The 15,488-nt window shown below is 30.6% G+C and overlaps 1 protein-coding gene across 2 annotated transcripts; it reads left to right on the top strand.

The window, feature by feature from the left end:
* The first annotated feature begins 1,558 nt into the window (after window positions 1-1,558).
* On the top strand, window positions 1,559-14,241 carry LOC134714403 (phenylalanine--tRNA ligase alpha subunit-like). Of its 2 annotated transcripts, XM_063575646.1 has the most exons (12): window positions 1,559-1,766; window positions 5,845-5,982; window positions 7,256-7,345; window positions 7,897-8,015; window positions 8,416-8,508; window positions 8,874-9,002; window positions 9,470-9,585; window positions 10,568-10,658; window positions 11,789-11,888; window positions 12,425-12,671; window positions 13,251-13,365; window positions 13,831-14,241. In XM_063575646.1, exons 1-12 carry the CDS (start codon window positions 1,629-1,631, stop codon window positions 13,943-13,945), a joined length of 1,491 nt encoding a protein of 496 aa, XP_063431716.1. In that variant the 5' UTR covers window positions 1,559-1,628; the 3' UTR covers window positions 13,946-14,241. The 2 variants fall into 2 exon arrangements, with proteins under 2 accessions (XP_063431716.1, XP_063431722.1); XM_063575652.1 differs by lacking the exons at window positions 1,559-1,766; window positions 5,845-5,982 and adding an exon at window positions 6,031-6,103.
* The last annotated feature ends 1,247 nt before the right edge of the window (window positions 14,242-15,488 follow it).

Raw genomic sequence — 15,488 nt, 5'->3', positions numbered from 1 at the left:
TCCTGCAATATGTTAAGAAAAATTAGCCAATTTGGTTTTATTGCGACAGAAATTTCAATCTTTTTTAAGACGTAATTTACTCATTGAGTGGTATTATGATGCCCCTTTTAGGGTCGTCATATTTTTAGTCTGTTCATATGTTCCTCTGTGTTCTTTTGACCATCCATTCGTTCATCTGTATGTCCCGCTTCTGTTAAAGTTTATGATTTCAGCTTCCCTATTGTGAACTCTCCATTTCTATGTAGCAACATTTCTATGTAACAACATTTCCAATTGTTATGATATTCCCAGGCATGTATTTCCTATCATGATTTCCTTGATAGAGGGTTGCTGCTCTCAAGAAAGTTATCAAACCAAGATTTCCAAACGTTGAAATTGAAATCATCCCTTTGTAAATTTTACAGACACCATCACAAGTTTGTTAACTGTTATGGAATAACTGTTTCACAGATGATATCGGATATGTTCCTTATGTCGTAACTACAATCCCCTTCCCTTTTCACGAATGTGACCTACCGGATTTGTAATAATATGATCAACATGACATGTGGAGCAAAATCTGCTTACCCTTCCGGAACACTGGAAATCACCCCCATGGTTCGTGTTGCTTAGTCTTATTTGTCTATTTGATTTTGAGTCATGGTGATGTCAGTTTGTTTTCGATCTATGAGTTTGACTCCCTTTGGTATCTTTTGCCTCTCTTTTTTAGTCCACTGAACAAAGAAAATGAAAGTGCAAGTGGGGCATCTGTGTACTATGGACACATTCTTGTTCTGTAAAAACTTTAATAGATTAGGTATTGCTATATATGCAAAAGTATTTAGCAAAATAAGAGATTTTATATATCAAGTCAACTTTGGCAAAGCTGTCAATTGACCCATAACAGGAGTAAAATTGATTTAATGTATACTTAACAACTTGTTGCATTGAAGGAAAATATAGATATCAAATGGCAGAGTGATCAGGCTCTTCTTTCCCTTTTTGAAATTCTTTGGAAACTATATTTGATAAAGAAAATCTTATGATAGTAAAAATATTCAACAAATAAGTTGACAGGATAAAATATCAATTGGCCCCTTTAACCAGTTCTTGGTGAATGCTCTAGAAAGACTAACTTTACTTATTTTTTGCAATTGTGCAATACAGTTTAAACATCATAGTTCATGTATAGATAAGCATTTGTACTGAGTTTGAACTTTGAATAAACACGACGACAACAAAAACAGGTAACTGATTTCAAAAATCTCAATCTTACTTATAAAAAAAAATTTAACCCCCTTTATTAATTCATTAATTCCAGGAACTGAAGACTTTCTGAAAAAAAGGAAGAAAAGAGAAAGTGCAAAACACAAATATTTAAACATACAAGATTATAAGTTGTCGCATCAAAAGTTAAAAGTGACATATAGTGGGAAAAAATTGGTCACTGATAAATTTTAAGTCATTTTATATCTTTTTATAACCAATAACAGAGGAAGTAATATTTGAAAAAAATATATTACATCATACTATTGATTTTATAAAGTTATGTTTAGTCATACATGTGGTTTTTCTAAAGTGAAAGAAGAAATCCCAAAATACTTAGAATTGAGCATAGCTGAAAATTGGAGTGAGGCAATCAGAAGAACATGGCAGACCTACAAGGCAGGTTGTTGTTAGCTCTGCAAGAGAAAAATATTGTTAACTCTGAAGATTTAGCAAGGGAATGGCAAGAAGATCACCAAAAAATTGTTGGAGCAATCAAAAGTTTACAGACTCTTTATAAGGTAAGATAATTTTCCCAAAGTTGCATCATTCATTTATACTTGATATTTTTATCATGACAAGAAAATTAGTACCTTAGACTATATCAATTAATATGAGGGGAATATGTATTTTGATACTTCATAAAATAATCCAGTTGTAAATTTTTTTAACCACTGAACAATTTGCAAATATTTAAAAGAATGATTTTCTGTGTATATATGTTGTAATAAACTATATGTTGCTACACCAGAATATAAAACTAAATTATTCCTAGTTTTTTCTTCTTATGTAAAATTTTTAATGTTAGAAATCACAGAATTGCTGGGTTTTTTCAAGACCATTGCTTGTACCAATCATGTGTTATTTAAGTGCAAGTGCAACCAGATATTTCTAATTGTCAATAAATACATAAATTTTAATTAACAGCTGAATTCAAATACAAAATGTACTGTAAATTCAGAAATTTTTGGAAGTTTTTATTTAATTGCAAATAATACATCCAAAAGAATATCGCAATAATTGGTACTAACATTTTTGTCAATTCTGCAAAAATTGCAATGCATTGTGTAATAATTTCAGAATTTACAAGAGATTAGATTTACACTGTTAAGTAAATGTATAAAAAAAAAACAAAATAAACATAATGTAAAGCAGGACTTCATTAGGGAGCTACCATTTGATTTTATGGGGGGGGGGGGGGGGCTAGGATGAAATTTGAAAAAAAATAGGCAGGACAGGAGTTTTGAGTAAAAAAAAGGACAGGATGAGACACTTGCCAAAAAAAAAGTCAGGACAACAATTTAGGTAAAAAAAAGTCAGGATAAACTAAAAAAAAAAAGGCAGGACCGAACAGAGTGAAAAATAAAAAGGCAGGACAGATGGTAGCTCCCTTACTGGCATCAAGTTCTGTAGTAAAAAAAAATAAAAAAAAACTTCTCTTGTCTTTTAGTCAACTCAAAATGATTTATCTTTCTATTCATGCTTGTTATGTAATTTATCAAGTTGTCAGAATTTGAATTGTATTGATTTTAATTTAAATGTTCAAACAAAAGATTGAAGCTTTCCTCTTATGTCATGTTTTTAAGAAATTTAAATCTACTAGAGTTCTATTTATAGAACAAAAAATCCAGGATATTGATTATACATGTCAATAGTCAAGTTATTCTAAATATATATCCATGCAATACATTTCAAATACAAAGAACTTTAGTTCAAGGAATGTCATTCAATTAAAATGATTTTTTTGGCAAACTATTCTAAATATATATCCATGCAATATTTTTCAAATACAAAGAACTTTTGTGCATGAAATGTCATTCAATTAAAATGAATTTTAAACTTTTGAGAAATACTATATTAGTTATGTAGGGTTATTTTGTAGAAAATATATGACATGTTATTAAAGTTCTTAAAAAGAGTTTGCATAATTAACAATATAATTTTTGTCGAGCCTGCGACTTTTGACGCAGAAAGCTTGACATAGGGATAGTGATACGGCGGCGGCTACAGCGGCGGCGGTGTTAGCTCACTTCTTAACAGCTTTATATTTTAGAAGGTGGGAGACCTGGATGCTTCATACTTTGTATATGGATGCCTCATGTTACGAAGTTTTTGTCAGTCACATGTCCAATGTCCTTGACCTCATTTTCATGGTTCAGTGACTACTTGAAAAAAAAAGTTAAGATTTTTTGTAATGTTAAATTCTCTCTTATTATAAGTAATAGGATAACTATATTTGGTATGTGCGTATCTTGCAAGGTCCTCTTGTCCGTCAGATAGTTTTCACTTGACCTTGACCTCATTTCATGGATCAGTGAACAAGGTTAAGTTTTAGTGGTCAAGTTCATATCTGAGATACTATAAGCAATAGGTCTATTATATTCGGTGTATGGAAGCACTGTAAGGTGTACATGTCCAACTGGCAGGCGTCATCCGACCTTGACCTGATTTTCAGGTGTCATATGACCTTGACCTCATTTTCATGGTTAAGTGGTCAAAGTTTTTGAGTTTTGGCCTTTTTTTCAAATACTATATGCAATAGGTCAACTATATTTGTTGTATGGAAATATTTCATGATCTTCATGTCAGTCACGCAGGTTTTATTTGACCTTGACCTTATTTTTTACGGTTCATTGCTCAGTGTTAAGCTTTTGTGTTTTGGTCTGTTTTTCTTAAACTATAACTTATAAGCAATAAGTCAATTTTATTTGTTGTATGGAAGAATTGTTAGCTGTACATGCCTACCTGGCATGGTTTATCTGACCTTGACCTCATTTTCATGGTTCAAAGGTCAATGTTTAATTTCTTGGTTTTATATGTTAAGTTTATGTGACAGTTGTAATAAAGCTTTATTATAAGGACTATCAAAATAATATCAATGATTAGTAAAGAAGGCGAGACATTTCAGTGTGTGCACTCTTGTTTATCCAGTTTATATTAATGGTTATTATCCAGCAGTTGGATAATATTTATTATTGGTTATGCAAACTGTATGGCTCCCTCATGATTTTAGAAAATTTTAAGGAGAAAGTATTTCGTGGAAGAAAGTTGGAAAATTTGAATACATCTTATAATTTGTAACATATTCTACTATATTGTGATTAAAATTTGTTTTAGTTATCAATTTAAAAAAGAAATACACAGGTTTGATAAAAGAGAACCAAAGTCTCTTTATTTTAAAGAAAGTATATGCATATGTTGTAGACCTAAAACAATGGCATGCTCTGATTTTATTTTAATAAAATACACTAATGACTTCTATTGTTTGAACTGCAATGTTCTTCTCCTAGTGCCCCTACCATCATTATTAAATGATATGTTTAAGGAAATATAATAAGAATTGCAGGAAGTAGGTGAAAATTGAACATAATTAGTTAAATAGAATATACAATTTATAAACCTACCCATATGGGAGATAACTCTGACTTTATTTATGGGATAAAGAGGGTAATAATTCAGATACTTTTATACTCCTATCACTAAGTGACTGACAAAGATGTTTATACCAATGTATTTATAACAAGACTTGTTTCATCATTCCTGTAGAGTTGTAGTTATTTTTCAGAAGACTGCAAATTTATCTTTCTCATGTTGTTATCTATCTGTAAAACTTGTTTTTGGTCTGGTTTTGAGTTGGATATTCTTGACTCTAAAGAAAAATTGCTCTATTGATTTTGATAGATTTGTCAACCCCAACAATTTAATCTTTTTGTGATACATTGTACAACTATAGAATTTTCTGTCATTGATTTATATTTTTAAAAAGATATGTGAGTCCAGCCACTGACCACTCTGTCTAGCTTTGCCACTCCTTTGAAAAACTATTTCAGAAAATGATACACTTTTTATACGCCTGTCTTTTAGACGGGACATTTTATGGTATACCTTTGTCCGTCCGTCTATCCATCTGATCGTCTGTCCGTCGTCCACACTTCGGACAATAACTCAAAAACACTTTCACCAATTTCCATGAAACTTAAGTGAATTGTTTATATCTATTGATGTAAGCTCCCTTTCAATTTTTATAAATTTCAGATTTTAAGTTTTGGATTTATGGGGCTTTAGTCGTAAAAAAGGGGGGATTTTTAACACTTGGGACAATAACTCAAAAAGGCTTTCACCAATGTCCATGAAACTTTGGTGAATTGTTTATATCTATTGATGTAAGCTCCCTTTCAATTTTTATAAATTTCAGATTTTAGGTTTGGGATTTATGGGGCTTTATTCATAAAAAAAGGGGACTTTTAACACTTCAGACAATAACTCAAAAAGGCTTTCACCAATGTCCATGACTACTTTGGTGAATTGTTTATATCTATTGATGTAAGCTCCCTTTCAATTTTTATAAGTTTCAGATTTTACCTTTCCGTGTTATGAATTTTTATGCTTAAAAAAGGTCGTGGGGGGGGGGGGGGTATTTGACAGGGCTCACACTATTTCTAGTTGATCATATAAATTCATTTAAAGCATAAAAGACAAGTTAAAAGAGCAACGGGCGTATCATTCGCTAAAGCTCAGCCCTTTATTGCTTATCCTTAGATTTACTTATTATGAATAACCTAAATATCGTGTAACTCCAAAGTTTCAATTTTGTTCCAGATAATCAATGCAGAACCTATAAATACAACAAGATGGCAGTTAACTGATGAAGGAGACGTTGTAGCTAAGTATGGAAGTCATGAGGCCAGGGTATATAATGCTGTACCACAACAGGGTATCACTAGAGAGGAACTACTGGTATGTTATTATACATCTGACAATTATATTAAATAGTTCATATGTAGCTAAGTATGGAATTCATGAGGCCAGGGTATATAATGCTGTACCACAACAGGGTATCACTAGAGATGAACTACTGGTATGAAATTGTATTGAAACATTTTATAACAATTATATCAAATTGTTAACATGAGTATGATGGGGTATGAATGTTTGATATTCAAAATGTATGAAAACCGTGGTGTACTCTCTTTTGGATGTTTCAGCTACTCACCTCTATCACAAAATGTAACACCTCCCCCATGAGTCAGCCTTAAAGACATTTTTGTAGTCAAGATGTTCATCATTCTAATACTTAATTATGGAGATTTTTTGATTTTTTTTCAAGGTATCTGCTGGACTTATTTTATTAGAGTTTAAATGTATCACTGAGTACAAGTTTTGAATCAGTCTTATACATATGACAATGCCCTATCATTTAATTGGTCATAGGAATGTGTTGTGTTTTTATGCCCAAGCTGTAGCTCAGGGGGCATTAAGTTTTCCACTTTTCCATCTGTACGTCCTGAGGTTAGTTTCCAATCCTTATGTTAGTTTGCCTCAGCCAAATGTTATGAATCTTATACACAATGTTTATTACTACAATATACAGATCAATTTTGAATTTGGGGGCCGTCAATTTTACTGTTCTAGAGTTAAGCCCTTTTCAAATTGAAATATCTGAAAAATTTCAAAAATATCAATCAAGTAATTGGGTTTTTTTTAAATTAGAGTTATCTTCCTTTGTCCATGATTATAGTTGAATCCACTACAATCAATGCTTTTTAAAATCTTCAAAAAAAATGAATTTATCTTTCTTTGTCCAAAATGGTAGTTGAATCGACTAAAATGCTTTTTCTAGGGTTATGCCCCTTTACAAATGGAAAAAATGCTGAATTCTTTCGTTTCTGTTCTATTGACTTAAGTTTGTCTCAACTAAATTAATTTATGAAATGTATATATATATATAATGCTTATTACCACTAAATTCAGTGTAAGCTCAAATTTTGGCAGCTTTACCTTTACAGTTCTTGAGTTATGTCCCTTCATAACATTATATGCTAGGGCATAATGGCAAAAAAGCAATCTGAAATTATTTGAGATTGTTATGGAATGTTTGGATTTTTTTGCTCTCACTTTGTTCTTATTTTGTAAATTTATTGTTCTAAACTTCGTCAAATTCAGTATTTATGCATACATAATATTTCTATACACTGGGTGATATAATACATTTTATGATTTTTTTTTACAGAAATCTGTTCCTCAATATGGTGATATTGGTTTCAGTAAGGCAATGCAGGAGAAATGGATAGAAATTAATAATCAAAAGGTTTATAGGAAGGTAAGTTCTAATAACAAAAAGACAAAAACTACCAAAAGGGACACTCAAACTCATAAATTTAAGATAAATTGACAATGCCATGACTAAAAAAGACCAACAGACACACAACAGTACATAAAACAAAACATAGAAAACTGAAGACTGATCTCACCAAAAACCAGGAGTTTCCATAGGAACTTTGGAAGGGTTAGAAGATCCTGCTCTGAACCAGTTGTTTTGCTCATATAGGTACAAACTGGTGATAAATCTAATTTGTTGGGTCTCATTCAGGGAAAGAGGAACAGGATAAGCGACTTACTTTTTAATTGAACTTCTTATTCCAATTTCTTAGTTGGAAAAGATAAAATACACAAATTTCTTGCGTCTACCTCCAATGTCTTCTGTAAAATATTCAAAGATTACAATCTTGGATACATTAGATAAATGAAATGCCTTATTCCTTTTTCTTAAAATAATGAAAATTTAAAATGTACATGATATGAGAAAATGAAACATAGAAATCTGAGTTTTCCTTTAAAAGTGTTGTTATTATTAATAATTTGTTTTTGAAGATTGATAGAATAGATGATAAAATACAAAGTATGTTGAAGAAAGTACAGACAGGAAACATCAATGATTTATCTGATGACCAAAAAACAGAATGTAAGAAAAGAAAGCTCATCAATGAAGGGTAAGTTTACATACATCTCTAATTATATTATCGACAAATTATCGGAAAAATGTAGCATTACATTAGATATGCTTGTAGTGTTACTAATAAAAAAATGAAAAAGGCGTTTCCATTTTAAAAAAAATCATTCTTAAATTAGGGCCTAGTATTTGGTACTTATTTAAAAAGTTATGTTGCTTTTTAAAAAAGGGCTCTGTTGAGAGCGACAGGGACAACAGATGGACATATAGACAATATCTTATGTTCGTGACATTAGATTCAGAGATTTTTATAAGTAGTTCACCTTTATTTGGATCACAGATAAGACTGGGTAATGCGAAAGAGTTTTCCAGCAGTTTTGAAAGAAATATCAAATATAATACAACTCTTCATAAATATAACCTGATTTATTATTTTTCAGGAAAATGACAGTATATAAAGTAAGCAAAGGAGAGATGTTTACACTAGATATAGAGCGACTAGAAACAGAGCTCACACCAGAGATGATTGCTAAGTAAGCCATGTCTATCACTGTGTGACTTATTTAAATTACAGTAATTTTTATTTAGCTGCCAATTATGCCACCAGAACACATCATGGTATTCTCAAAGGAGTTCCTCAGTAAACAGACCACTGTGATTTTCCTTAATAATAAACTCATTTAATTACTTATTCTTTATGAAAATAACAGAACTGTATTTCAAATAATTCTATACATTTTATCCAAATTTTAATGTTGAAATGCTGTTTCTTTTTAATGATCTTTATAATAACCTTACCGGTAATAAGATTTGTTGGTTGTAATTATAACACAGAACGTCTCTCTAGTTTGTTTAGATATACCCCCGATTTTATTCTGAACTTTGTGTGATTTTCCAGTGGTAGCTGGAGAGAAAAGAAGTTCAAGTCCTATGATATGGATGCCTTAGGTATCCCACCAGATGCTGGCCATCTCCATCCATTGCTAAAAGTGAGGACAGAATACAGACAAATCTTCTTAGAGATGGGGTAAGTATTGTAAGCATAAGTCTATACTGAAAGTGAGTACAGAATACACAGAAATCTTCTTAGAGATGGGGTAAGTATTGTAAGCATTAGTCTATTCTGAAAGTGAGGACAGAATACAAACAAATCTTCTTAGAGATGGGGTAAGTATTGTAAGCATTAGTCTATTCTGAAAGTGAGAACAGAATACAGATATATATTCTTAGAGATGGGGTTAGCGTTATCAGCAAAATTCTATATATATCTACCTTTATATATGCACATTTTATGTAGTGAAAGCAAGACATAGAGTTCACAGATTCCTTCTCAGCAGCCTCAATCTGTGGTTAAAATGTATTAAGATTTCAATAGCTTTGTCAAACCTCATGGAATTTCATGAAATTTGGACAGAAGATTGTGTAAAAAAAAAAGAAAATTGAATGTTATTGTTTGTAGGCTGACTATTCATAATTTGATTTTTGTTTTACCAGGTTCACAGAGATGCCAACCAATAACTTCATAGAAAGCAGTTTCTGGAATTTTGATGCACTTTTCCAGCCTCAACAACATCCTGCCAGAGACGCTCATGACACCTTCTTTATATCAGGTTATTTTCTTATTACTGTTTTTTATCAAATAGTTTAAAAAACATGTATATTTAAGGTAGATTCATGGTATACCGCCATCTTAGATTGTACAATCACAGTACAAAATTGGTCTAGTTATTTGCCTAGATCTGCAAATTTGGAAACAGATTTGCAATTCAATGGTTAGAATGTTTTTTCTATTTAAAGAAACTTTTTAATTAATTGTATAATACAAAATATTTGAACAAATATGAATTTTTGGGGTAAAAAAATCATTTTTTTTTTTCAAATGAGCCATTTAAGGGGAGATAACTCTTTTAGTACAAAATTTATACTGGGCTAATAGGGAATTTTTTTATTTTTACTTCTAGCAAGAAAGCAAGTTTGGTGACACCATGTTTTCTTTTATTTTCTTAAAACATATTATGAAACCTTTCTTCTCACAATTTATTTCAAAATTCTATCTCATAGAATTTTTTTTATGCACACTAATGTGTTTTTTCATGAACAAACTAACCAAATTTTGGCAATTTTCAACGACTCATAGCTTGGAAAATAGCACGGTGACCCATACTTTTTATTAAATTTTTGAAAAGAGCATAGTAAAATCTTCATTTTGGCAAATTATAAAATAATTCTGTCTCAAAAAATATATACTTGTGATCTACCTTAAATGGATCATTCTTTTAAACCTAAAACTTAGTATTGTTTGATTCAATTTTTCTTTTTAGTAGTATGATTTTCATTAATGCAGAAGGAAAATGATGTATCTTAAGAAAAACAATGCCTTCCTAAACAATGAATGGCCAATGTGAATAGAGTCCTTTCTTTCTTTAACTTATTAAAAACAGAGTGAATTATTTCAATAGCTTCAGATCAAATTATAATTCTGGTACCAGTAATTACCCTAAAAATTCAAATTATATCTTGATTTCTACACAAATTTTTCCAGTAGTTGTAGAATTACTCCTCTTTGTACTAAATAAAACTATTTATTTACAGAACCATGTGATGCTGACATAGATATGATACCAAAAGAGTATTTACAACGTGTGAAGAAAGTACATTCTCAAGGAGGATATGGATCTCAAGGGTATGGTTGGTTTTACTAACATATTACCAATGTTATTTCAACTTATCAGGCAGAGCTTACGTTTCAATTTGCATAAGGACAGTCTATTTGAAGATGTGTGTGATAAGGAATATTGCCTTATAATTATTACTAATTTTTAATCACCTATCAGTGTCATCACGGAATTTACAAAAGAATGACTGGACACTTCATTAATGAGTTGATCTTAAAAACACCTACTGTGAAAGTACTTTAATTCGTGGGTATCAATTTTCGTGGTTTGAGCAATATTCACATGTTAGTGGGTTTTTAAATTCGTGGATTTTGGATTGCAATGTAAACCTTGACCTGTGTAAATCGTAGTAATAACATTAATTAACCAATGATAAAGTGATCAACAGATTAAAGACCATCAAAGGTGTTAATTATGCCATAAACATAATACCTAAAAAAACAGTAACATAAACAAACGATGGATCTTTCTATGTCTTGATTCAATGGACAATGGTTGTTTTGTTTCGTTGGACACTTAAATTCTTGGATAAAGTCATCCACGAAATCCACGAAAATTGGTACCCCACGAATAAAAGTACTTTCACAGTATCTATAGATGGACTGGTTTATTATGAGTGAACCGGTCAAACTCCTCCCAGTCAAGTGAAATTAATTGAGTAATATCAAATATTTGTTGGATTTCCTCAAGTTATAAGCTAAACTTTCATACAGAATGTATCTGGGAATTAAAATCATTCTATATTTTCTTTGGAAAACACACTGATGGATGCATGAGAGATGTTTAAAAAAAAAATACATTACATTATATTTCTGATTTTTTATAAAAATATAGAAAGATTTTAAGGTTATCTATTTTACACAAATTTTCAAACTATTCAAATGTATTTTGATTTTAATCTTAATTTTATAGTAAAGACTTTACTTCAAGTTACCAATGCTATTAATGCAATATTGCATCTTGTCTGTTAATTTGGGCTCTTATGCTAATTAGAAGAACACATTGATATTTAGAAATTGAGGATAATTCAATACCCTTACTGTTTCAAGACAGATTGGTTACAGATTAGCAATTTATGCTTAATTGTTTTAAATAAAAGATATAAAATGACTCACTGATAGTTTTCTTTTTACTACAGGCACAAATATGATTGGAAAATTGAGGAATCCACAAAAAATATCCTGAGAACTCATACAACAGCTGTCAGTGCTAGAATGCTGTATGAATTAGCTCAACAGGTTGGTTATGGATAGAGATATATCATTGAATGGTAGCTCATGTTAATGGAAAATAAATAATTGGATTTAAATATTATGATTAAGTGTGTCAATTCATGTATTCTTAAACATGTTGGTTATTGTTATACTGTGGATTCATTTATTTTTCGTGAATACCAATTTCTCTAGATAAAAAAAAATCTTTTTTGTGGATATTTGACTTCAAGTTTTTGCCAAAATTCTGCATATCAGCCTATTGAACATATAGATTTTTCAGTTTTCTTTACCCATGAAACCCACAAAAATAAAAATGCTATACAAATAGGTGTTCAGTCAACCATCCAAAACAAAATAAAATGTCTGATTCTCTGATTTTGATCATTCCATGGCTGTACTCTTTTAATAATTTACTATAAACTGACTTATTTCCTTCAATTTGACAAATAGAAAAAAGTAACATAAACAAAAATTGTATGCCATCAAATGTCAATGTAGATTGTTTCTGCATAATTTGTCAATAGTTATGTATTAACATAAAAGTGGTTTGATGTTTTCAGAAAGAGTTCAAACCAGTGAAGTACTTTTCAATAGATAGAGTATTCAGGAATGAGACAACAGACTCCACCCATTTAGCAGAGTTCCATCAAATTGAAGGGCTGGTCGCTGATCGAGGATTAACATTAGGAAATTTGATGGGAGTTATTAATGAATTCTTCAAAAAGCTTGGTCTGACTAAACTTCGCTTCAAACCAACCTACAATCCTTACACTGAACCAAGTATGGAGATATTCAGCTTCCATGATGGTGAGTCAAGCATAAAAAATACTGTCATAAAGCAGGGTTGTTTTGTTAAACAATTGATAGACCATAGAGCTTGTCCAATTTTTTTTAATTTTGTTTTATCAAAATTATACTTACTCTAGATCTTTTACTTAAAGTTTTCAAAAACATCATAAATATTGTATCAAACATTTTTGTGATAGCACAAATTCCATTTTCCCTTTTCTTTCATTATCTCATGATTTATTTATTTTTAAATCGGAAGACCTGTAATGCTACATAAACCTAGAATTTCAGATATTTTCATCTATGACACTTGGTTGGTTAGAATGAAAGGAACAGACACATCAACTGACAAAGAACTGTCAATTATGTTCTCATACTGCACCAGTTTCTGAACACACTTACATCATAATAAGTCTAAACATAAACTGAAATTGAAAAGCTGAACACCTGTGTTCTATGGATGTTTAAGTTCATTTGTTTTAACCTGCATTAGTTAAACACCTGTCTTATCGAAATAAGATCTTATAGGCAGGATTCAGTCATTTTACATCTTGAACTTATTTAGGAAGTCGATCAGTATTTTATTATATGTTTTAGGTTTGAAGAAGTGGGTAGAAGTTGGAAATTCTGGTGTCTTTCGACCAGAGATGTTGTTACCTATGGGCTTACCTGAAGATGTATCTGTTATAGCATGGGGACTTTCTCTTGAGAGGTAACTAACCATGTACAGAATAATACATAGTTTACCATATCCTTAAGACTCTGTCTCTTGTATTACTGCACTAAATTTTCAATGATATCTCTCTACTATTTATTTTAGGAACTAAAGGTCACATTAAAACCTTCAAAAATGAGCATAACACCTACCCCATAGCAAGCAGTAAACAATTACAGGCTTCTGATTTGGGACAGGCACATACAGAATATGACAGGGTTTATCATGTTTAAGGGTGCTCAACATCTCCCTTAACCTTGAACTGTGGTGTAACTGCACAACATAAGAACAAACTGTAACACTCAGTTGAAAAGGCTTAACTCATCAAATTGATACCAAGCATTCAGAAAATTAGAAAAGTTAAATACATAATCATACCTGTCCAAAAAATTATAAACAAAACTTTTGTGAGTAACTTTAGATTAAATTAACAGGAAACTCACATATATTTTATAATTTCAGACCAACGATGATAAAGTATAAGATACAGGATATCAGAACATTAATAGGACCTAGAGTAGATCTACAGATGGTGTACAATAACCCACTGTGTAGGGTGGAAAAGGCTGCTATCTAAATATATGACGTTAAACCAATAGTCTGTAAAATTCAGATTGTCTCAGATTTAGAAATTTGTAGAAAAGTGGGATATACATGTATTGTCTTTCATGTATTAGTATTTCATAAACTGAATTGTTTAGTTGTGTTTTGTGTGGCATACACAATGTAAACTATGTGAATATTTCTCAATAATTTTCTAGATGTTTTCTAGACTTAAAACAATGGAGTGAAATCACTAATTTCCTTACATGTAATCATTGTGTTGACATATAAATATACCATCTTATTCCAAAGACAGATGGGACGATTTTATCTTTTTTTTATCACTGTAAAAATATCAAATTTACATTCCATTAGTTTGCTTTATATACCTCATCTTCAATTTATGTAAGGGATACCCATTTATGTTATATCATTGCTCACTATAATGATATATTAGAGTAGAACGTCTATTTCTTACACTGTATTTTTTATCCTGCCCCCTTCTATTGGGGCCTTTTATAGCTGACTATGTGGTATGGGCTTTGCTCATTGTTGAAGGTGGTACAGTGAACTATACTTGTTAATGTCTGTGTCATTTTGGTCTCTTGTGGACAGTTGTCTCATTGGCAGTCATACCACATCTTCTTTTTTGTGTATATTATTTTTTCAAACAGAACATTATGTATCATGTATTATACATAGACAATTTAGAATTCAAAGAGAATCTGTTGGTGGTTCTTCACTACTCTTTTTTGACACTATATTGACACTTTTTTACCTATTTCCTAGGTAACAAATCAATTTCATATTACAAAATGTTAGAGTGTCCATTTGGAAAAATATTTTATGTCAATGTCTCAATTTAAACTTCAAACAAATATTAGTTTTTTTTCAAAAATAGAACTTTGCTGCAATTATTTTTTTATGGGAGACACACAATTGTTGTTAGAATCTAATTTTTAAAACAAATGTTAGTAATGTTTTGGTTCATTAATATGATTGTTTTATGATCAGTTACCATGTTCCTGGTTTGATGGGTAGTAAAATATCATTGATGGTTAATATTATTACTTATGTTTTGCACTTTTTAAATAAACTGAGATAACATTTTGTTTAGTATAAATAAAAGTGTAGACACATATATATAATTATGCTTTTTATAACTGGAAAATTAAATTAGCTTTCTTTTTGTTCTTCGACTTTAGTTTGATTTAGTTTGTTCTTAAATACAATGCTTATTACCACAAAACTCAAATCAAGTACGAATTTGGGTAGGGTTACATTTACTGTTGATCAGTTATTTCCCTTTATAATGTAATATGCAAGCAAGACATCTTCTGATCCATGGCAATGGTAATAATAAAAAAACGACAATAAAAGCAAAACTAGAGGCTCTTAAGGGCATACAATACAGTTACAGGGGAGGTAATGACGTTTAATTTTGATAAACATGCAGCAAAATATGACGTATTTTCCTCAATTCATGAACATTTGATAAATATTAGTTATTTCTGAATATGAAATGCATATTTTTTTAGGAAACCTATAAAATACAGAAATTACTGATTGTTTATAAA

This window comes from Mytilus trossulus, chromosome 1 (genome assembly GCF_036588685.1).
Source record: "Mytilus trossulus isolate FHL-02 chromosome 1, PNRI_Mtr1.1.1.hap1, whole genome shotgun sequence".
Taxonomy (NCBI): Eukaryota; Metazoa; Mollusca; class Bivalvia; order Mytilida; family Mytilidae; genus Mytilus; species Mytilus trossulus.
Note: the sequence above shows the minus strand (reverse complement) of the source record. Positions and strands in the feature narration are given on the sequence as shown.